This window comes from Patagioenas fasciata, chromosome 23, assembly GCF_037038585.1.
Source record: "Patagioenas fasciata isolate bPatFas1 chromosome 23, bPatFas1.hap1, whole genome shotgun sequence".
Taxonomy (NCBI): domain Eukaryota; kingdom Metazoa; phylum Chordata; class Aves; order Columbiformes; family Columbidae; genus Patagioenas; species Patagioenas fasciata.
Window position 1 is genome coordinate 3314792 of NC_092542.1, and position 22028 is coordinate 3336819.

General features: G+C 42.2%; 4 protein-coding genes across 11 annotated transcripts in view; 3 read left to right on the forward strand and 1 right to left on the reverse strand.

Moving 5' to 3' along the window:
• Positions 1 to 559: 559 nt before the first annotated feature.
• LZIC (leucine zipper and CTNNBIP1 domain containing) lies at positions 560 to 19467 on the reverse strand. 4 transcript variants are annotated; one of them, XM_065854937.2, is made up of 9 exons: positions 19373 to 19467; positions 17114 to 17185; positions 11082 to 11183; positions 7781 to 7924; positions 7291 to 7426; positions 6429 to 6527; positions 5687 to 5782; positions 4878 to 4959; positions 560 to 4459 (listed from the first exon to the last, which is right to left on the reverse strand). In XM_065854937.2, exons 4-9 carry the CDS (start codon positions 7879 to 7881, stop codon positions 4401 to 4403), a joined length of 573 nt encoding a protein of 190 aa, XP_065711009.1. In that variant the 5' UTR covers positions 7882 to 7924; positions 11082 to 11183; positions 17114 to 17185; positions 19373 to 19467; the 3' UTR covers positions 560 to 4400. The 4 variants fall into 4 exon arrangements, with proteins under 4 accessions (XP_065711009.1, XP_071654357.1, XP_065711008.1 ...); XM_071798256.1 differs by lacking the exon at positions 19373 to 19467 and adding an exon at positions 19348 to 19362; XM_065854936.2 differs by lacking the exons at positions 11082 to 11183; positions 17114 to 17185; positions 19373 to 19467 and adding an exon at positions 8641 to 8795.
• Positions 8742 to 13084, forward strand: NMNAT1 (nicotinamide nucleotide adenylyltransferase 1). Its single transcript, XM_065854935.2, is given in 6 exon segments — positions 8742 to 8783; positions 8785 to 8811; positions 9937 to 10111; positions 10594 to 10777; positions 11271 to 11416; positions 11640 to 13084. Coding segments are annotated over 6 exon segments (975 nt in total). The 3' UTR covers positions 12041 to 13084.
• Positions 14302 to 16770, forward strand: RBP7 (retinol binding protein 7). Its single transcript, XM_065855207.2, has 4 exons — positions 14302 to 14437; positions 15652 to 15830; positions 16089 to 16190; positions 16526 to 16770. The coding sequence occupies exons 1-4, from the start codon at positions 14365 to 14367 to the stop codon at positions 16574 to 16576; spliced, it is 405 nt and encodes a 134-aa protein (XP_065711279.1). The 5' UTR covers positions 14302 to 14364; the 3' UTR covers positions 16577 to 16770.
• A 355-nt stretch (positions 19468 to 19822) lies between the features above and the next one.
• The window catches only part of UBE4B (ubiquitination factor E4B), a 34229-nt gene continuing 32023 nt past the window's right edge, over positions 19823 to 22028 (forward strand). The window contains exon 1 of one of the 5 annotated variants that reach the window (XM_065855127.2): positions 19823 to 20080. In XM_065855127.2, coding sequence (XP_065711199.2) covers positions 20057 to 20080 — 24 coding nt within the window. In that variant the 5' untranslated portion in view covers positions 19823 to 20056. The remainder of the gene's footprint in view (positions 20081 to 22028) is intronic. The other 4 variants (XM_071798278.1, XM_071798279.1, XM_065855128.2 and 1 more) reach the window with 4 other exon arrangements.

Consider the following 22028-nt stretch of genomic DNA (forward strand, 5'->3'; position numbering starts at 1 on the left):
AAAAAGAAATCTGCCATTAAATATATCGTTACCACATTAGTGTGTTAAATTACAGTAGATATTTCAGTGCATGATACAGCAATGCTTTACATACAGTTATATCCGCTAACCTTACACCTCTATTTCCTCTTTTAAGACTTTATTTTAGGAGAACACTTATTCTGAAATATTGTTATTTATCCTGTCAGATAGCATCAGATACCTTAGGCCACCTTTTCAGATGCTCTGAACCAGCAGCTCCCGCTTGACTGAGGTGGGAAGCGTGGATGTGTAAGAGTTATGGGAGAGAAATCTTCAGCAACATAAACTCCAGTAATTCTCCCCCTCACAGGCATAAAACCCTATTAAGGTAAAGTTATAAAACCCCTACAACCTCATAGCAAGGCAAAGTGTCCCATTTTCCACGACTCCTAAAGAACAACATGAGCTCTCCTATCCCTCCTCCGTCGTTGGCTAAGCAGATAGAATTGGAATAAGAGTTTACCTCCCTAGTAGAAAAGACTTCCCCAGAACTCAGTGAGGGTGATTTAAAAGTGATGGAAGTGGGGAACCTAAAGGATGCCTGCAGGCTGACTTTTATTTCTTTACAATGTAAAAATTGTATTTGTCCTTATACAGGAAGGAATGGCCACACTGGAAACAAAACCAAACAGTTCTATCTTCATTTGCCTATTCTTTGTGCCACTGATGATACAGCTTTAAATGCCTGGTCAGTAGGGTATCATTAATACAGAATTCTCTATCAAAATGAATGTGATTTTAACAGACAAGGTAATATGATGAACTAGGGGATCTCTTAGGAAATCTTGTTTTTCCTTTAAGACAAAGATAACTTGCTACTTTTCCATTCAAGATCAAAGGAGGGCAATAATACAAGGAGACAGAGACAGACGAGCAACAGAGCATTTGAAGCTTCAATATTCTCTCTAACACTTTTTCTTTTGTATCAGTACAATCACTAGATTCACCCTATAGAGACAAAAGATTAAAAAAGAGAGGTTACATATATGGCCAAAAAGAACTCCGGGCAACTTTGCTGATGTGTTTAAAGCTACCGCACTTCACAATTTGTATTTCAGAAGTAAAATGATAAACAAAAAACAAAGCACTTTTAATCTTCAAAGCATTGTATGATCAATAACAACTTCATAGCGCTTGATATTCAAGTATCATAATCTGTATTTTACTCCAGGAGAGAAAGACGTGTAGAGAATAAGTGATCTGCATAGGTCTAATGCTGAATCGGGATGGAACTCAAACATCACAGCTTGTATGTGAAACAACAAACCCATGCTTTCATTTGGGACTTGTTCTTTTCTTACCAGTTTTTATTTCAGCAAATGATTACCATAATAAATAGGTTATGGATTTTTTTTTACCAGCCTCTGCGGAAACATTTGAGATATGAATAGAGGTACATCCCAGGATTATTTGGCAAAATATTTAGCACGACGCACCAAATTAACTTACTATGCCTCTGAAATGAATCTAAGCACTTCAAGGGGGTTGCTTCAGTAACTATTTGCTAGAGTCAACATACGAATAGCTTCATATTGGCAACAGCTTCTGTGCTAAACTACACATTGGGCAGGACACATCCAGCCCCGGGTTACAGCGACGCTTCCCGACCTTCACAGCTTTAGAGAAGGGAGGGCTGGCCTGGCACGCTGGATCTTGCAATAATATCGGTCATGGATCTCAATCACCTTTGTCCATCTAAATCACGAGAGGCCTTTTCAAGAGCAGAAGGAGCACAATGTACAAAGATATTCAGTCAAGGATGAATTTAATCACAATTTTTCAACTGCCTGCAGTACAGAAAGTTGGAAAAAAATCCTGAAATATTTGCAAGTCAATAAAAACAAGTTTCTCCTGGAAACATCCACCTCTCTAAAACTACAAGGAGAAAGATTTCCATGTTGTTGTACTATAAACTTAGTGTGATCTGCAGGAGTGCCCAGAGATTTAATTTACATAGCAATGCTACCAGCAGAGTGGGGGCTGTGGGGGGGAAGAGTTACTTAGCACCAGTAATGAGCAGAAAGGAAAAGGCGGCAGCTACAGTCCCCGTGGTCTGTTTTGTTTTCAATAATTGTAGACTGTCTAATAATGCCTTTTAATAAGCTGCTCTCAGCTATAAAGCTGCAATTAGCCTTTGTCAGAGAACATAATACTGACCCAGACAGGAAAATGGTTCTGATAGAGTGGACAAAAGACCCCATCTAAACGAAAGCTGCTTAAAAAAAAAAAAAAGGAGAAAAAAGTTCCATCAGTGAAAGACAAATTCTGCTGTCTATACACTGCATCCTTTCATTTCTAAAATACTAGATTTCAAAAGAATATCTGCTAAAGCAAAACACATTTTCTGGCTTATTCTACTCCAGTCCTAGTTTACAACTAGACAAACTTTCTTATTTATAAGGTATTTATGCCCCGTAAGCGGAATCGAAATTACAACTGATCATGTTAAATTTCTGCTTGTAGTCTATGCTACCCACTCGAAGCGATGCCTATGAGACACTGAGATTTACCACACACCAAAACCAGAATTAATGGAGTTTAAGCAGCAAAGCAGTAGCATTCTCCTCTTGATGCATTTCTCACGGGAAGGGAACTGCAGTATCGGTGACCCGCAGGTCGCACTTTCTCCGAGGGGTGCCAGATAATAATAGCACGTCAACAAACTCACAGCCAAACGCCTTCTGCCAGTGAGATTTCATAACGCTTCCTCCACTTGTGAAGCTCTCCAAAGAAAGGAAGCACTAACTCCCTGTTAAAACTGAGTCCAAAGGGCCCCAAACTGCCTGATGTTTGAACTCCTTCTGCACCAAGGGAAATTCCTTTTTCTTCTTTTACAGCTAGAAGCCATAAGCTGAACAGATACGTCCACCTGCAGCTACACTGTGTTAAAGAACATGCGATTTACTGCTTCTAGTTTCAGACATGGCAACACTGATAAGGAAACGTCGTGCTTTTCTCTTCTTGTTCCGAGGAAAGAGACACAATTGTTCACCAGCCAAGATGACAACAGAAAGGTTTTTGGCTTCTACTCATATCCTTTCCCCTAGCTACTGGTAAAATAAGAAGGGGAACAAGTATAAAATTCAATTAAGAAATGTCTTTTTGTTGGTTGCCAGTATCATTAGATCAGCGCCCGAATACAAACCAAGGGCAGAGCAGACCTGAAATGCACATCTCTCAAACTGAAAAAGTTCCCAGTGAAACATGGGCTTTCAATCAGCTCAAAGTGCTAAGAAATACTGAATTAAAATGTGAAGCGGCCAGTAACTTAAGAACAAGATCCCTAAGGTTGTTTTTACAAAAACGTTTATCAGAAAGTTCAACACACATCCCGATTCCCAAGGAGTTTCTCCACACTCAGTGCTAAAAATTCAACAATATGAGACTTAAAGTCATGCTAAACCCAGAGATTATTCAGGATTCCAACCTCTCTGTGGAGGCACAGACCCTTCCCTCTCCACAGCACCACCATCTAATAAATAGACTGACCAACACTTGCACTGATCACGTAATAAGTTTCCCCCCTTTCTAAACTTGTTTCTACTTGCAAGCTACTTCATGCTATCCTAGAAATACCGGGAAATACCGGTAGCATGTGGTTAGACATCTCGAGCTCAAGAAGGGGGTCACAGAAAGGGCTTCTCATTGCCATTTCTTAGCAATTCCCTGTCATTGCAATACACGAGGTTAAACGACTCCAGAATCCTCCCCACAGGGCTTCCATTGTTCGGCAGTGGGGGCCAGGGCACAATGACGCTCGTTCATGTGCCCAGCGAACAAGCAGCTATGGGCCAACTGTCAGCATACACTCTTGTTTTGGTTCTTCTGCAAACAGTTTGCAGAAAAGATGGCATTTCAAATGAACAAAGTTGATTTTTCAAAGCTTCAGAGCATTCCTAGCACAAACTACTCAGTAGGGAGTCCAAACAATAATTAAGACAACTTGAGAACAACGTGAAGAATCACCCCAAAAAACGCACTCGCTCGTTAAGACTGCTCCTGAAAAAGAGCTGCTTGCTACAACCACATGCAAAAAGATCACGGTTTAATAGTTAGAGAAATACAGATTCTGAAAAGTTCAAAACAGCTGATCCGTTCCCAAGAGTCACGCCATGCTTTGCTTTTAGGGTACCACTTAGTGTTCAGCCTCAGAGCTTAAGTTAATAAGGGGTACAGACACCGAGGTTCCAAAGTGCACTTAAGGCTGTTTACTTTGTATCTTCTGATTAAGCACCCAAGAAGTTTAGGGTTTGTGGTTTTTTTTCTGGTTTTGTTTTGCTTTTCTTGTTTTCAAAGTGTTAAAAACGGAAAAAACCCAATGCAATGTGGCAGAAGTCCAGTGCTGCTGAGAACCGGAGACACAAGCCTCACGCACCTCTTCACTGCTTGGCCTTCTCTACTTCAGAACTTGCGAGAGCAAAGACTTTGTCTCCTGATCCTGAGAGAGGAAAAAAACCATTTTCAGTTGAGTATTAGCAGAAATTGTGAATTTTCTTCTATACAGTATAAATCAAACCTACATTTTGAAAAACTAGAACACTTCAGCTAATTGGGGGGAAGACAACACAGTGGCTTGCCAGGTCTGAAACCAGCTCTGCCAGTATCTCTGCTTGAGACGGGCTGTTCGAACCTTCAGCATCATGGGCAACACTCGGAATTTTATGGACATTTGGGACCAGATTTTCCTCAGGGATAGTGTATCAGCGTTTCATTGTTAACAGAAAAATGTAGATAAAAATTTAATGGTGTGAATCTTCTGTTTGTATTTTCTCTTTCATAGGGGGAATCACAAGTACTTCTATTAATCACTGTTTAATGAGGCAAAGAAAAGAGAAGTCATGAGAATGAAAACTTACCAAGGTCAGTGGAGACTCTCTCAAACTGGCTCAGGGCTGTGCCAGCATTTGCTGACAAGAACGTCTCATCATCTGGAGTGAGCTAAATCAGAAGAGAGGTAATGGCAGAGTGTGCTGAAGTGGCTTGTCTGAACTCGTGCCAGGAGGATTAGATATCTTCATGCATTGAGTTCACAATCTGAACCAGCTTTTTAACTTATTTCCAAATCATTTCTCTGACAGTTATGCAAAAAAAGTACTCTGAAGGAAAGCATTTGCTAGTGTCATCTGCCTGGAACGCAGCTCCTTTAAGTACTGCACTTGATCCTTTCTGTTACATTCCCCCACTTCCTAAGAAAGTTTAAGTACAGAGATTGACAGCCCCCCATTTTCTACACATACTGCCAGAAGAAAGAAATAACAATTTCTCTTCCCCCCTCTAGTGGTAAAAACCAGGGATTGTTCTGCCACTGATACATTAGGGAAACAACCAGTTTAGCACTCATCTCCCCCGCAACTGATTTATCTCATACCAAGAGGCAGCTATTATCACCAATACAAAAGTAAGTAAAGTTCAGTGTATGTCAAAAGTCTGCAGTAGTTCCTGCCAGGTGGACAGCTGGTAGTTAGCCAGTAAAACGCTTGTTCTGTAGCTTTTATATTAATAAATATCACATGATTCATTCACATGACCCACCAAAGCATTTTAAACTAGGAACAGCCTTAAATAAATGCACAATACTATTTGATATCTGAGTGCTTCAGAAAGCTCAGCATTAAAACAGAAGGACATTTAAGTACTACAAACACAAGCCGCACCGACACCTCACCTTCTCACCAAGCTTTCTGAGGGCAGTCAGGATTTCCAATTTCTGCTGGGTGTACAGATCCCGTCCCAACTTCCCAACCATTAAGTCTCGGTCCATCTGCATACCAGGGGGGAAATAAATCAGTATATAAGCTTCTCAATAGTTTCACTCAACACAACAGCACGAGCAATGCAACAGCCTAAAAATATCATCAGTAAGCATGGTACCCATGGAAGTAAGGGACAGAGCTACTCAAAATTTAAGAGATGGCCATGAAGTTTTTCTGACCATTCTGCAAATATTCTTTGCAGCTGACCTTGACATCCTTGATTTCTCCAGACTTGGATCACCTTTTCATCAAAGACTGTTATTCATTCGAAGTTACAGATCCACATACCACATGGAGGAATGACATTTCATTTCACTTTATCTGGATCTTATGTTCAGCCTAGATCTCCAAAACATCGAGTGCACTCTCCTGCCCCTCAATACAATTACAGATTGATACTATTTGGATTTTCTATTCGCAGTTGTACTCAGTTCATAGCAAGATGGAAGATAATTCAAGAAATACATATTGCTGTCCCCATTACCTCAATGAACATTGAAAACTGATCAAATTCTGAAAGAGACCTCTTCTCTGTCTCCTTATGATGCTGCCACCAAGGTTTCTAACACACTTGGTGCTCTCCTTACAGTCGTGACATATTTAAATCAGTCTAGCTCAAATAAACAGTTTTTACGGTAAAAGAGAAACCTTCACCTCTGCCAGCCTCGTCCTCAATTGCCTCGGTTGTTTCTTTGCAAACATCCTAATTACTTCTGGAGTTTTAAACGCCTGGCTGATGGCCGCTTGTATTGCCTACAAGGAAAAGAGCAAGAATGACCAGAACTAATAACATCACAAGCTACAGCTGCATTACAAGATTAATGAAGGCTGGAAAGCATCATTAGTACCCTCTGCCTCATTTGATAAAGAAAGCTTTTCTTTTTGTGCATAACCATGGGAGGAAGATGAAAAAAAACCATATGACCTTTACGCAGAGCTTGAAAAATCCACTGATTAGTGCAAGTACACTGAGAATGGCACTGTGAAATTGTTCATTGCAATTCAGGTCTTAATTTCTAATCACTTCCAACATCATCTTCATATTAGCACATTGCAAGTGGATGTGCTATGCTATCTTTAGCAGTTTTAACACCCACACTGATGATTACAGCTCTTCTGAGGGTAAGCAGAATGTAAATGATGAAGTAAATCTCCTACTGTTATTCAAATCCTCTATGGAGTATCAAAACTATTATCATTAGATCTCACCACAGTTACACTTGGACAAAATGTAATTTCTCTGGAAACACAACCCTAAAACATACGGCTCAGAAGGAACCAATAATGCTCTGAATATTTGAAAAGAGAGAAAATAGATCAAAAGTTTGGAAGTCAGCATAAAATGAAGAGACCTGGCCAATTTTTATATGTACATATATATTAAATATTCTAAACATTAGATACATAGATCTAGCTTTCGTATGTGCCTGTCTAAAAATTATAAGGAACCGCTTGTATGTATTTTCCATTTCATTGACCACAATGTGAAGCATTTTTAGTAACACATCACACTTACCAGCTGCATCCCGCTCAGCTCGTCAACCAAAGTCATATCTCCAGACATAATCTTCTTCAGGGAGTCATTGATCTCGCTGAGTTGTTCTAGGGTTTCTTTTTTGGTCTCTTCATACTCATCTGCATCCAGCTCCTCTCTAAAGAGGATCCAACAAGACACATTAATTCATAGGGCTAAACCTGAGATGCAACGTGGAAAAAAGGACACCAGGGACCATCATGAAGCACGTTCCTCAGATCTCAATGAAAACACTCGCATCACTTCTAATTATTCTGCTCTAGTGCTCTTAGCTGCTATTTCACTAAGGCCCGTGTTGTTTTCTTGGTTGCGCACAACCTCCCTGCAGCCGTGCGCTCGTGTTCTGTGTGTGAAAACACTTGTATCAAAAGGGCACTGACAACCCACAAGGCTTTTGAAAGGTACGGTTTTCTTCTGCCAACCACTTAAGACAAATATTACCATCTAAGAGGAAAACATCTGTTTTTATTACCTGCATTCCTCCAGATCTTGAAGCTGCTGCATTAATCTATCCAACTGCTCTTCCAAGTTTTGTTTCAGTTTACTTGTCTCTGTTGTTCCTCTTGAAGCCATTTTCTGTCTTCAGATGAAAATTTTCAGTTGTTACATGACACTCCTAAGAGAAAGAACATTTTATTGTGTGCCAACAACTTCAAACTTCTCTTTAAATGCTCCACGTATCAAGAAAATTATGCAATATTTTGATGATAAAACATCTAATCAAACACTTGTAAGTCCCTGCTGTGGAAATACAGAAATATTAGCCTGAGTGTACAGGATCGTTCTCTTTGCAGCACAAGGCAGTTCACCACGGTAGTAACTCAAACAGCCACAGCACATAAAACCACACAGGTCTGAAACCAAGCAGCAATTACTGGAATACCAAGGTCCCGCTATACGAAACAACAAATTCTACTCTTCAGCTACGCTTTGGGAAACTATTTAAGGGACAACAACCCGGACACCGTTGCCTGAAACACCTTGGGTAGAATCACTAGCTGTAGAAAACCAGGGCACTAGAGAGGAAACTTGGGGTATCAAACAGCAGCAGACATGCACCGGTGCAACAGCCGCTGACCAGCGAGTTCCAGCGCTAAAGCAAGGGGCTCCTGCAGCGGGCAGACAAGGAATGGAGAGGTGCGAAAGAGGAGAACGAGCAGGAGCTCTGCGGGGAAAAGGGAGAAGGAATTCAGGCACATCCGAGTCCTGCCCGTCCACGAGGCCACGCTGCATCCGGAAGCGGGTCCGCCCGGGTCCCCTCCTGCAGGCCACGACCGCCCTCCCCCCCAACCTGGCCCCCACCGCCGCCCGGGCCTCCCGCTCCCGCCTCACCTGGGGCAGGCCGCGGCGGGCGGCGCGGGAACCGGGGGCAACGCGGGAACCTCCCCCCTGGGGCTCCGCCCACCATCGCCGCTTCCGGCGCGCCCCGGCCAATGAGCGCGCGGCGCGGCCGCCCCGCCCAGTGCGGCCCCTGCGCGAGGAGGTGGCGGCGCGGCCCGACCGGTAAGCGCGGGGCGGCGGGGCCGGGCCGGGCGGCGGTGGGGCCGGGACCCGGGTCGGGGCTGGGCCCGCCCCGCCGGGGGTGCCGCGGAGGTGGGGGAGTGGCTGGGCGGGGCGCTGATCCTGCGCAGCGGCCGGTGGGGGCCGTGCCCGTGTGCAGGCCGCTCGTTGTGGAGGAGGTTGCTGAACCGGAGCGAAAACCGGAGCGCTCAGCGGGGGAGAGCTGCCAGCAACCGCCTGCACGCCGTCAACTTAATATTTAATTATGTTTATATTCTATAGATGCATAAACGCGTTTAATAAATATTTACCTCGGAAATACAAGATTGGTCACCAGCTTATCCACAGAAACAAACAAGATGGTTTTCAGAACCCCCCCAAAAGCCACCCTAGGCATATTTTGATGGTTTTTAGTACAAATACATGTCCAATCCAGCTAAGCACTAGCAGGACTGTGAGCAGCACACACTAAATACTGGTAAGATTATGTACAAGCATGATGAGATTACAAGCACATGTGTAATGGACAACATCACGGCACCTCATTTTTCCTGTGGAAGGAGAAGGTAAAATGATCCGGGATGTTCAACAAGTGAAGGCCATTTTACATTGTTTGCCCTTAAGTCTCCATAGAGAGGTTTTACTAATACTTCATTTAGTATTTGGTGTAAGATAGCATGAATGATTTTAAGACCATTCTCGGTTTTGTGAAACTAAACACCTGCACACAGATCTTCGTCTGTATAGCAGGAGCTGGGCTGCTCGTTTGGACCCTATGGTCAAACTGCAATAATTAGAGCTGTGTCAAGCATTGCCAAATTGTACATAATTCATCAAAGCACTTATGTTTTTATACAATAAGAACAGGAATAGTTCCATACATATCTCAGGCAGTGGCTGGGCTTTCACCATCACTGGAACCTAGTTGTCTTTTTATTTCCTTAGATGTGCAAATCGCATGGTTTTCCCCAAAAAGTTAGTTTTAATCTCTTAAAAATTGGATCATGAGCAATCACAGGCCAAATGTTGGCGGGAGGAAAAGATTGTTCAATTTGCTCCTGAAATATTCTGCTTATTGGCAGCACAAATAAATAAGAATAACTGTTTTTTAATCTCGTCTCCGTGCAGTGGCTGGTGACAAGCACTGAGGTTCTGCACCGAGCTCCGCAGCTGCGAGAAATGGCCTCGGAAGACCCTGAGAAGAAGACTGAAGTGGTGCTGCTGGCCTGCGGCTCCTTCAACCCCATCACCAACATGCACCTGAGGCTGTTTGAGCTGGCAAGAGACTATTTCCATGAAACAGGTAGGGTGGTCATTTAGAGCATTCTGAACAGCTCTGATAAGCAGAGGCTTCAATGTTAAGGTGAATATTTTGTATAGATGAACGTCTGTTTGACAGTGAGAGATATTTTTGGAAATACTAATTAGATATTGAAGCTGCTATGTGTGTATGTATCACACAAAATCACGTCGGCCAAACGCATGCAAGAACAGTCTTACATGTGCTGCTTATTACTGATTTTGATGAGCTAAAGCATGAGTTTTACAGGTTTTCTTTATAGAAATATATCTTTGTAATATCTCGTACTAACTCTTTAATTGTGCTGTCTTGCACAATGGTAGAAGTGTACTGTACTTTTCCGCCGGGCTGGCAATCAGAGCCAGCATTGGTGTTCTTAGCAGTCGCAATGAATGACGGTTATGTACTAGTTTAAATACAATACAGTGGAAGTAACATCTGCTCAACCACTTTTCATGTTCTCGTATGATGTGTTTTTTCCACAGGAAAATACAAAGTAATCAAAGGAATAATTTCACCAGTAGGTGATGCGTATAAGAAGAAAGGTCTGATCAGCGCACATCACCGAGTAACTATGGCAAAACTAGCTACCAAAAACTCAGATTGGGTGGAAGTTGATGATTGGGAAAGCAGCCAGAGTGAGTGGTTGGAAACACTAAAAGTTTTAAGGTATTCTTCAGCCAAACACTAAAAACTCTCCAGAACCTATAGAAGGATACGAAATGGTGGTAGCTTTAACAAGTTAGAATAATAGTAGGCTGACCTCATATCATATGAAGAGACTTGGTGAATTCAGAAGTACTATTTATATGAGCATTGTAAATCAAAGATTGCAGCAGTAGTCCTGAAAGTACAAAGAATGAGCCTGTGAACAATTTTCAAGTTTGATGTTTTTCACTCTTTCCGTGATGGCTACTTCACCGAGGTTCTTCTTTTTAAAATGATTTTTTACTAAAAAAAGAAACAAACCAACCTTGTAGTTGTTGCTTTGAAATCTTTGACCGATGTTATGACGCAGCTCTCAGAGGTCCCTGTTCCAGCAGATGAGTTCTTGGATGGATTGTCCGTGAAAATACTGCAGGAGGAAGCGGAGAGAGATTATTTAGTAGGCCATACTCTTCCCTATATTGTCCTACATCTTTAAAATACATCTGTTTTGCAGGTACCATCATCAAAAGCTTTTATCTCCTGATCCCACCAACAGTACGCAGAATGCTCTACCTTTAACAAAGCCAGGACGGAAGAGGAAACAGGACCCGCACAAGCATGACCCGGTCAAAAAGAAAAATCAGAGTCCAGATATAAAAAGTTAAGTCTGTTTGCAAATTAAGTGCTTAACAATACTTGCTGTTTCAAGGGAATTGCACTGTTGCTAGTTCTTTGTTCTGATTTCACTAAGTTTATTCTTAGTAGGCTACATAACAACCAAAGATACAGAGAGGTAGCCTAGAAATTAAATGTCCTCATCAAGTTAGCTAAAAATCTGGTGGCCTAAACCAAGCCCTGTTTCTCATTTGTTCTTCTTTTTAAGGTGCCCCACAGGTTAAACTGCTTTGTGGAAGTGACATGCTGGAATCTTTTAGGATCCCCAATCTGTGGAAGTTGGAGGACATCACTGAAATTGTGGAAAATCATGGCCTTGTATGCATCAGTAGGGCTGGAAACAACGTCCAGAAATTCATCTATGAATCCGATCTGTTGTGGAGACATAAGAATAACATCCACCTTGTGGAAGAATGGATCACAAATGACATTTCTTCCACCAAGATTAGGAGAGCACTGCGGAGGGGCCAGAGCATTCGGTACCTGGTGCCCGATGTAGTTCAAGCGTACATAGAAAAAAACGATCTGTATAGTCCCGAGAGTGAAGACAGGAACGCTGGGGTTGTCTTGGCACCCTTACAGAAATATGCAAGTGATTCCAAGAACTAACAGGCACTCTACAACTAATTTACTTTCTGCTGTGAAAAAAGTTACAGTTCGGTACATGAAAATGTGAATTTTGGGGATTTCTTTTTTAATTTTAAGTAAATAGTGGGGTAATTCTGTGGTTTTAGTACACATGTAGTTGCTGTTGAGGTTTGGTGCACTCCATAATTGGACCTACACAATCTTTTTTAAATCCAACAATAAGATTTTTCACATTTAAACACTTTGTCATGGTGTAGTAAATTAAGTATAAAAATTCACACTTGCATATAAAAAATACAAAAAAACAAATGAAAATGTTCTGATTAGTTTTCATTCAGACGGCGATTTATAAAATACTAACACGAGTATTTTTAATAACTTACAGTGTCTTAACAGACAAAGCCATTTAATTTCAAAAGGCACCACTTTCTGGTAGTAAATCTGTATAAGTAATTTTTTAAAAACTGTCAACATGTGGTGCACCTCAAATAAATTATTTAGCTCTATCCTGAAAGGGAAGAATTTCCCCCTGGCTGATGTGCTGGATATACCGTGTTTGAGTTTCCTGCCTTTCAAATACGCCGCCCGCTTGTCTGCCGGCCTGCGTTCTGCTCCCAGAAATGCCTTGTGCTTTACTTCTCCATTCATGTTTCCAGAGCTGTACATTAAGCTCAGCACTGTTTCCCATGGACAAACCTACTTCAGAAACTGCTTTATGGACATTGATTTAATGGATATAAGTTGGTAATAGTGTCATTGCACTGACTGTTATTTCAAGTAATAAACGAGCTTTTACTATTGAGCCAAATGTATATAGCCAGAATTGTTTTCTGAAACTGGTGCTGAGATGAAATGGTAGGATATTAAGACTGTATAAAAGTGAAATGCTTTTATGTACTAGAAATCTGGTTTTGAATCAGTATATTGTTTGTATTATGTGAATATAAACTAGAGACGCACTGCGAATGTCATGGTGATAGAATTCTACCTCCCTTTATGTGCTGTGATCCCATTTTTCTTTGGATTATGTGCCTTATTAAAAATATTGACGTTTCCAAGATGCTACCTAGTGGGTCAACGGCTTTTTCATACCATCTCCGCAACTTTATCTACTTCTGCAATGAGGCCACATCTTACTGGAATGTGTTAGGTGCTCAATGCTGCATGGCAGTTAAGATGGAAAGACAAAAAAATTACTTCCACAAAAAGAAAATTCTGAATTTGTAAGAGAGAAAGAAATGAACCATCACAGATGTGGCCAGGGCACTTGGTAATTCTTTGGCTGAGCCTTGAAACAGTAACCTAGTGCCTTTTGTAAGTCTTAGTTTGAGATGAAGTACTGATTGACAGAAAGAAGCGCCACATCCCAGACAATCTGCACAATCTTCATTTTCAATGGAAAGATCATATCCAGGCCTTTACACAGGATTTACCCAACCACTGACTGCTCTTTACTTGGAAGAGTCAGCAGAGTTGCAACAGTGCGTTACTACCATAACCTCGTAAGAACAAATTATGGGTGAAATGTTACTATTTGGGTCCAGGGGAAACATTAATTTGCATTTCTCTGTGCCATTCCTAGCTTAGTATAGGTTAGAGAACAATATCCATCTGCAAACAGGAAACAAGCTTTGACGTCCTAATTTCCTACTCACATGATTCTGTGAGTCACGTAGGTCAAACTGTCAGCTCCAAAAGTGTAGCTAAAGTTCAGGGAAACTTAATTTTCTCTGCAAAATATCCCATTTTTATTCAGAACATCTTCTAAAGGAAATTGAATCTCACTTCCAAATTCTTTACATATCCTTTCTCTTTGAAGTCAAGCAACTTATCTCTATTACTGTGTCACAGGTACTGCTTTAAAATTTGCTGATACAAACCATCCACACTTTGTCAGTCCCTGGCTGTTCAAATACACCATGTATTTACGGTGGGTAGATCACTTTTTCAACAAACATGTACATTTCAGATCATAAAGCCACAGATATACACACACAGGGAGTTTTAGTAACAACAAGATCTGTCCATTATTCCCTTAAAAGTCTATGAGATGGACACGAATAGTTTAAATCAGTTGGGTTGCATTGCAACTCTTGGGCTATTAACATTTGCTCCACACAAAGATTTCAGGAACTGTGAACTTTTCCCTCGAATGCAGCCGAAGCTGATCCGTGAACACCCTCTCACCCATCAGCTCAGCAACTGCACCCTTCCCCTGCAGCAGAAAGGCTCTGGGACAGGATCCCACCCACCCTCTTCCTGATATAAGGGCTGGCTGGAAAACGACTTCTTCATTTTTGCTTTTTGGTCAGAGCGTGATTCTATCTTCTTTCCACAGCCCGGCAATGCCTGTGGATTTCAATGGAACTTGGAACCTTGTCAGCAATGACAACTTCGAAGGTTACATGGTGGCCTTAGGTAGGTGAAAATACCTGGTGTTTCCTTCTTCCCTTCCCTCCTAAGGGTTCTCCTGAGTTTGAGTTCTGCTATAACCTAGATATTCTTAAAGCTTCTTTCCTCTGAAAAACAATGGATCCTTGTTTACTGATAAGCAGCATTAACTACACTTTAGCCTGTCACCCAAGTGTCTTTGCAGCTTTCAGGAATTTCTTAGCTTAGTACTTGATAAAAGTAGAATTTTTGTTCAGCTTTCATCAGAGACAGGGAAGAGTTCACCCTGTCCACTCAAATTTCTCTTGCTTTTAGCACAAACTTACAGAACCTATATCTAGAGTTAATTAAATGTTAAGTAACAAAAAAATAGTGCTTGGGTATTTGCCATTTCTAAGCAGTTGTTCAGCTTGGTGTCACTTCTCTTTAAACAGCTCACAAAATACTTCTCTCATCGCTGTGACTTGTTGCTAAGTCTCCAGCTGTTCCTTTTATGGAGTGCTGGAAGCTCACCTCTTACCTACATCTTTTAGCAGGAGAGATGCATGGTGTGTGAATGGGGAACTAAGAAAGTTCTCGGTACTTCGTTAGCTTTCTTGTATAAAGCTCATTACAGACCATAAGAGCAGGTAGCCCCGTGTGCTGCCTCCTCCCTGCCTCTCCCAACCCTTTCTGCCTTTTTGACTTGTGTAAACCAACGACCTGCAGTGTCTCTTGTTGGCTATTGCCTACACAAATAGAATGAAATCTGTTTTCTGGCTGTATCTATGCTGGCCGACCTACTTAAATTATCTAGTTGGTATCTTCAACATGGTGAAAGAACTGCTCTCTGTTTTTAATCCTGCTGTGTTATCAATTAGAAAAATAGGTGCTCCCATAATGACAATACGGTTTGAATACTAAGTAATATACTCTTAATGCGTTTAGTGTCTTAAAATGGAATACAGATCGCCTGTTCCTTGATAGCAAACATTGGCCAGCTAAGCAAAGGGCTTTTTTAGATGAAACGTAACTACCGACCTTGTGAAAAATGCATTTTTTCCCCAATACGTAATTGGAGGAATTTACTTTATGTGTGCAACATACAGCTTTAAACAAAAAGCAACACCAAACTCAAAATCTTGCATAACAGTAAGGTCAAACTATCTAAGAAATGCTTCTAGTGGTAATAAAGTCTAAGTCCTGGCTGTCAAAATGCCTGCTCATAACTACCACTCTGACCTTTTTGCCTCCCGTCCAAGGTATTGATTTTGCAACACGCAAAATCGCAAAAATGCTGAAGCCTCAGAAGGTGATCAAACAAGACGGTGATTCATTTCATATCCACACCACTAGCACGTTTAGAGATTATGTGCTTCAATTCAAAATTGGAGAAGAGTTTGACGAAGATAACAAAGGCCTGGATAACAGAAAATGCAAGGTAAGCCTGAACATATAAAATCAAGAGGCCATGGCAAAATTAAGATGCTATGATCAATCCAGCTACTTGAGCTGAAATAGTTTCATGAATACTATTTGTAATGCAACACAGAGGCAAAGCTATAGACAAGGCCTTTCACTTTCCCTGAGGAGTAGTATTTACATCCCCTTTTATCCACGAAAAAAGGACATTGTCTACAAGTATATTCCAGAACTGAGACGAAGACATAACAGGAACACTTTGTTTCCTCTTCCCCAGAGCCTTGTTACCTGGGAAAATGACAAACTTGTCTGTGTCCAGACTGGTGAGAAGAAGAACAGGGGCTGGACTCACTGGCTCGAAGGAGATGACCTCCACCTGGTATTTACTTCACATTTCTACTAATTCTGTCTCCACATGACAAAATTAAGATCTGTAATGGGGTCATAGTGTGCACAAGTCACCTTCCAGCTCCGTAGTATTTTCAATGGATGGTACATAGTGAGCACATGCTGCTCTGATTTTAGTTTAGCTGGAATAACTTCATTGTCTCGCTGTCTTTTGTAGTTAAATTCAGAATGTGAGGCTTGACCTTTTAGCATGGCAGCAGAGTGGTGGTCAGTAGCCACAGCAAAGGATCTGCGTTCGCTTCTGGAAGCAGTTCCTTTGATCACTATATACCTTTATAACCATGTTTGGTTTTGGTTTTTTGGCAGGAGCTTCGTTGTGAGAATCAAGTGTGTAGACAGGTCTTCAAGAGAGCTTGAATTTGTGTACTGGTTCCTACATGAAGACACAGCTGCATACAGGAGACGATGAATCCTCATGCACACTGACAGCCGTATGGACCAGAATTGATGATTAACCTAAATGCTCTGATGTTTCTGGCTCAGGAAATAAGTCTGCTGTTGCCAGTGTTAAAGATCTGATTTTTGCTAATAAATGCTCAAAACCAAACCAAGTACCTGACTTCTGAATGTGTTTTTGGAGGAAAAACACTCCCAATCCAAAATCTAAGTGATATAGCTTGGGGCTCAAGTTAACTAAACAGTCTAAATCAAAACAAGAAAAACTGCCTATTCCAAAGAGCCATGAAACATCAAACAAAACAGAGGGGGAATGATGGTAGAAGAGTGAAATGACAACAAAGGAACTAGACAACAAAGGATACAGATTTATTATGCAAAATGCTTCTCTTTAAGATGCAAACTAGTAGTTATCTCCACTTGCTTGTGTCTTAAATGTATGATGTAAGGTCTTATGTTGCATCATAGCTGCTTTGTTCTCAAAAAAGTTGAGCTTACCAGAGGAAACCAGCCCGTGCTCAAATTCCAGAACAGTGAAGAAGGGTCTGAGTAATCCACGTGGATTCTAATCTGCAAAATAATGGAACTCTGTAAGCACATATCCAGAGCGAAAACAATGCTGCTTTAGTTAAGAGTTATTTGTATAGCTACGTTCATTTAGGTTAAATGTTTTTCTTTGTGTAATGTTGCACAGAGAAGTAGATTTTGTTCTGCCTCGGGTAAACACATGTAAATGGTCACATCAGCTTGGTAGTTTTATCTGAAATGAATTGCTGCATATTTTGCTAACACTAACATGGCAGGGATCTTATCACCAGCGGAAAGAGAAAAGAGTTTGATTAATTCTAGCTTAATTTTAGTAACTTAATTACTTCCTGTGATTAAAAAAAAAAACACTAAAGTAATCCCTGATATTTTAAAGCATAAATAGCACCACCTTTCTTATACTTCTTGTCAGTTCAGAATTCTTAAAGCTACCACCAGAGGCAGACAAGATCTGTTGAAGCTTGGAGGGCTTTTTGTTAGATTGCACCCCCCCCATTTAATTACTAGAGGAAAATGTAAATACCAAAATATAAAGGAAAGAACCAGTATTTCTTATATAGTTAGGGAAATTAAGCAGTAAAATGCCTGGTGTTTGTTCTATGGATCCTGACAGTGTCTTCCTTCTGGAACTGAGTAGCTTTCATTTACTTGAAAACAAAATAGCTGTTACCACGTTATTCTAATATAAATAACAAACTCACGCAGCAGCCCTGCCCTGTCACATCTGCCCTGTCGCACCTGCAGCAACATGCAGCAACAGCCCCGCAGATTTTGCTACTCCACCACGTGGCACGTCTGGAACATATCACATTTTATTTAAATCGAAGAGGTGCCAAACAGCAGTAATTGAAGCACTGGATATTGCAGATACTCTCAAAGCTCCCAGCTTTCAAGCTGCGCACTCCATTAAGATACGCATGGGAAGCAATACAGAAAGGCAATGATGACCTTAAGAACTCTGTGACTACAAAGGTAGAAAAACACAGCCTTAGAAACCTGTATAACTAAAAGTGTGCTATAATAATTCATTTGTAAAGCTGCTATTAGGAAGACCTTACTGTTCGGAACATAGAAGAGTTATTAGCAGCAGTGATGGTACTTTAATTATTGCTACCTTCCTACTTCAAATTGCTGATTTGCATGTGAGTAACGCTATGCAGAACTCGCTGGAGGATGCTTTGGAGAACTTGAGGACGAGAGGAGCTACTACAGTGACATTTATATGCTAACAAAGTCACATACTTTCACAAAATATAAATTAAACATCTCGTAATGCAAGGTGAGAAAAGAAAGGGAGCAGTCGCATGTTCCGTAAGTGGAAAAGAAAAAGGCATATGTTCTACAAAAAGACTGGCAGTATATATTACAATCCAATTATTTACAAAGGAATTTGTTTCCCTTCCTGGGCACCATCAAAAGCATTATTTTTGTTCAAACACCTTTACATCAATACAACACATTAAGAAAGGTGGATACTGAAATACAAGACCAAGTATCTGCCTTATTATGCATGAATCTGATCTATTTTATTGCTTTATAATTGTTTACAGTCCCTATGGAAATAGGTCTCCTCACACAGACCAGTTTGCTTCTATCTTAAGAACATCCCATTGTGCCCATATAGGATTTTCTCCCTCACTGAATCAAACCGCACTGCTCATGGCAGTTAACGTCTTACTACGACTGACTGTTCATCCTGGGGCAAACCCCTGCTGATGCAACTCCTCTTTTTCTTCTTTTTTTTGTTCTCTTTCAAAAGAGCAACTTCTCAAAATCCTGGTCACCTACAGCTGGAAGGGAACATCCAGTTCATTTAAAGTCAACACAGGCCCTGGCTGTTTTGTTCTCTAGCTGAGTTTCATTCCAAGGCTGAGGGAAAAGAGGCCAAAAAAGATGAATACCTTTAATAAAAACAGCATTTTGTGGTATAATGAAAGAAATGGATGCAGAACAGTTGGGGTTTTTACAGAAGAAATGAAAAAAATATTCCAGGTTCAAATTACAAAGTGATAAGGCCCAGTATTCACTGGAGACTTAGAGCGTTGGTTTTCCACACTTGTTACACAGATTGTAACAATTACACAAAAAGCCTGTAGTATCTGCATTAGTCATCACTGAGAAGCGGGCTCACACGTTAACGGAGCGTGTGCGGAACCGTTAAAACAGGAAGATTTCGGCAGCCTCACCCCAGCCAGACCCCGGCGTCCGTACCTGCGGGGCTGCTCCCACCTGCGGGCGAGCGGCGATGCGGCTACGGAACAGCAGCTCCGGCGGGGAACGCGGCTTTTCTCGCTGCTCCACGCCCGTTTCCCGCCCCTTAGCCCGCCCTTCCCGCCCCTCCCTCAGCACCGCCCCGCCCCCGTTACCATGGCAGCGCAGGCCCCGCCCCTCCCGCGGTCGCCACGACGAACCGCGGGGCCCCACCCCCCGTCCTTCGCGCCGCCTCCCGGCGCTGCCATTGGTCCGTGCGCCGCGCGGGGCCCGGCATGCTCGGCTCCCTCCGCGGCGCTGGGCGGCCTCACGTGATCCCGCCCCAAGATGGCCGCCGCCCTGTTGTTTTGATGAATAATCTCTGCGCGGGGCAGGGGCCGCGGCGCGGGCCGAGGCCGGGAGGCGCGGGCGGGGGCAGCCGGGGGGCGGTTCCTCCTCCCGTTGTGCCGCGGCGGGGCGCGGCGGCAGCTGAGGCGCGGGCGGGCGGCGAGGAACGGGCCGGAGGCGGCGGCGGGGCCGGTTGCCGGCGGGCGAGGTGCGGAGCGGCGCGGCGCGGCCGCCCCGGAGATGCCCTTGTGAGGCAGCCCGCGGGGCAGAGGCGGCAGGAGAGCGCTTCCTCGGAGCTGCCCCTCGGCGGGGGCAGGGGAAAGCGCCCGCCCTCCGTTCACCATTAAGAGGAAGGCGATGGAGGAGCTGAGCGCGGATGAGGTGAGTCTGAGGGGGCGGCCGGGCCTGCGGGGAGCGGGCACCGGGCCGGGGCCTCTTCCTCACCCCGGTGGCACCTCAGGGAGGGAAGGGCCGGTACTGAGGCGCTCGGTGTCCCTGCTCGGTGCTTTTCGTGTTGTTCCTCCTTCCCCCGTGCTGCCCCTGACCTGCGACCCCCTGGCTGGGTGATGGGGTTTAATTGCTTCTCTCCTGGTTAATTGTGTGTGTTCTGCTTCCATCTGCCAGGTATCTTTGTCTGGGGGATGTCTCCTTTCTGTGTTCAACACCAGGCTTTTTGTATGTTCTTTGTGTGTGATTTTGAAAAAACCCTACTTTTTAGCGTAGTAAAACACTTATAATTTTGCTTCCTCAGCATTTTTCCCAATGCTTCCTTTGATTTACCTTTTTTTCCCCAACCTCTTGCTCTTTCACTTAAGCGTTATAGGTGTTATGTTGTGATTGACAGCGTCTAATGTGGAATAATGGGAGCTGTTTTCTCTTTCTTCATTCTAAAGGGTGGTGTTTTCTTTTTTTAATTTGTTTTTTAATAGACTAATGTCTTATGTTTTGCTCATATACTGGAGGACTCTCAAATGAATTGTGTTGTACTACTCAGGATACAGGGATTTTCCCAGTGTAAATAATGTGTAACTTCAGATCTTCCCTCACGTCTTTAAAATAATATTAGCGTGTTAAAGCATGTTGTATACCTGTAAAATGTATTGTATGGGACCAGCTGCAGCATAGGCTCATTGCTATACTTATACTGCAGGGGGAGTGAAAATGCTCATTTTTGTTCTGTACCATATGTTATGGTGGACTGTAGAGCAAGGTGGCTACTGTCACGCAGAGTTGTATCCAAAAAGTTAAGAAGTTTTTTATTGTGTTGTATGTCATGATTTAGCCATCTTACTGTATTGCAGCAGGAACGAGGAGGAAATGCTTCATGCTGTTTACTTGGTGAGGGTTCTCATACTCCATTGAGAAATCGAAAACAATTCCCATGTTGGGAAGAGTGGGACAGGACGCTGGTGTTGTAATTTGTACCGTGCAAAGGGGTCTCTGAGTTTAGAGGTGTATTTCGTGAGTACTTTGTTTACATGCAATTCTTCTGATCCTCAAACTACATCTGATTATGAGGTGTTTTATGATTAATTTCCCGATTATGTAACGTATGTAAGTTTGCTTGTGTCACCGCTTCGGCAAATTATGACTTCATCAAAACCACTGCATTGAGGAACTGAGGCTGCAGAAATTGAGTTCTCCAGCAGGGCCTCATCTACCTTTCTGGCAAAATCTTTGTCTCAAGTGACTCAAATTTTTCTTGTCTTTCTAGTACAGTTCAGCTGGGACCAAGGTTGACTGGTCTTTTAAGTGATTGCTTGATATAAACTTAATCTTCTATTATTCTAAGAGGCATGCTGTCACTTCTTATTGTTAATGGATCCGTCATTGAAAAGTCAGAGCCAACACTATTTTAATATTCCTCCAAATCTCCTCTTTACTGTTACTTGGCATTGAACCCTGGATCAGAGGTGAACTATTGAAAAACAGCCTTCTAAAATATATGAGGCTTCTGATTTGAACTTCTTATCTGTCAGTGACTGAAGGGGAAAGAACACTTTGCTAAACCTGAAATGAATTGCAAGCCTGTTGTAGATTAGATCATCTTATATCAAACATAATTAAGCATAACATTAACAGATTGTAACTTAAAGAGAGACTAATACAATTGATAATGGGTTTGGGTTTATAGGATATATTTTAACTTCAGGAAGATATTTTCCACTGCTATCAACAGCGTCACTGACATTTTCTCAATTTTTACTGTGTTAAAGCACTAGAAGTTGTCATTTACTACAGAACATACTAAAATCTTTAGGAGGGGAAAAACCTAGTAGAGTAGTTTTTTTATTAACCTTTTAAACTGTATATTATGGAATGGTGCTTT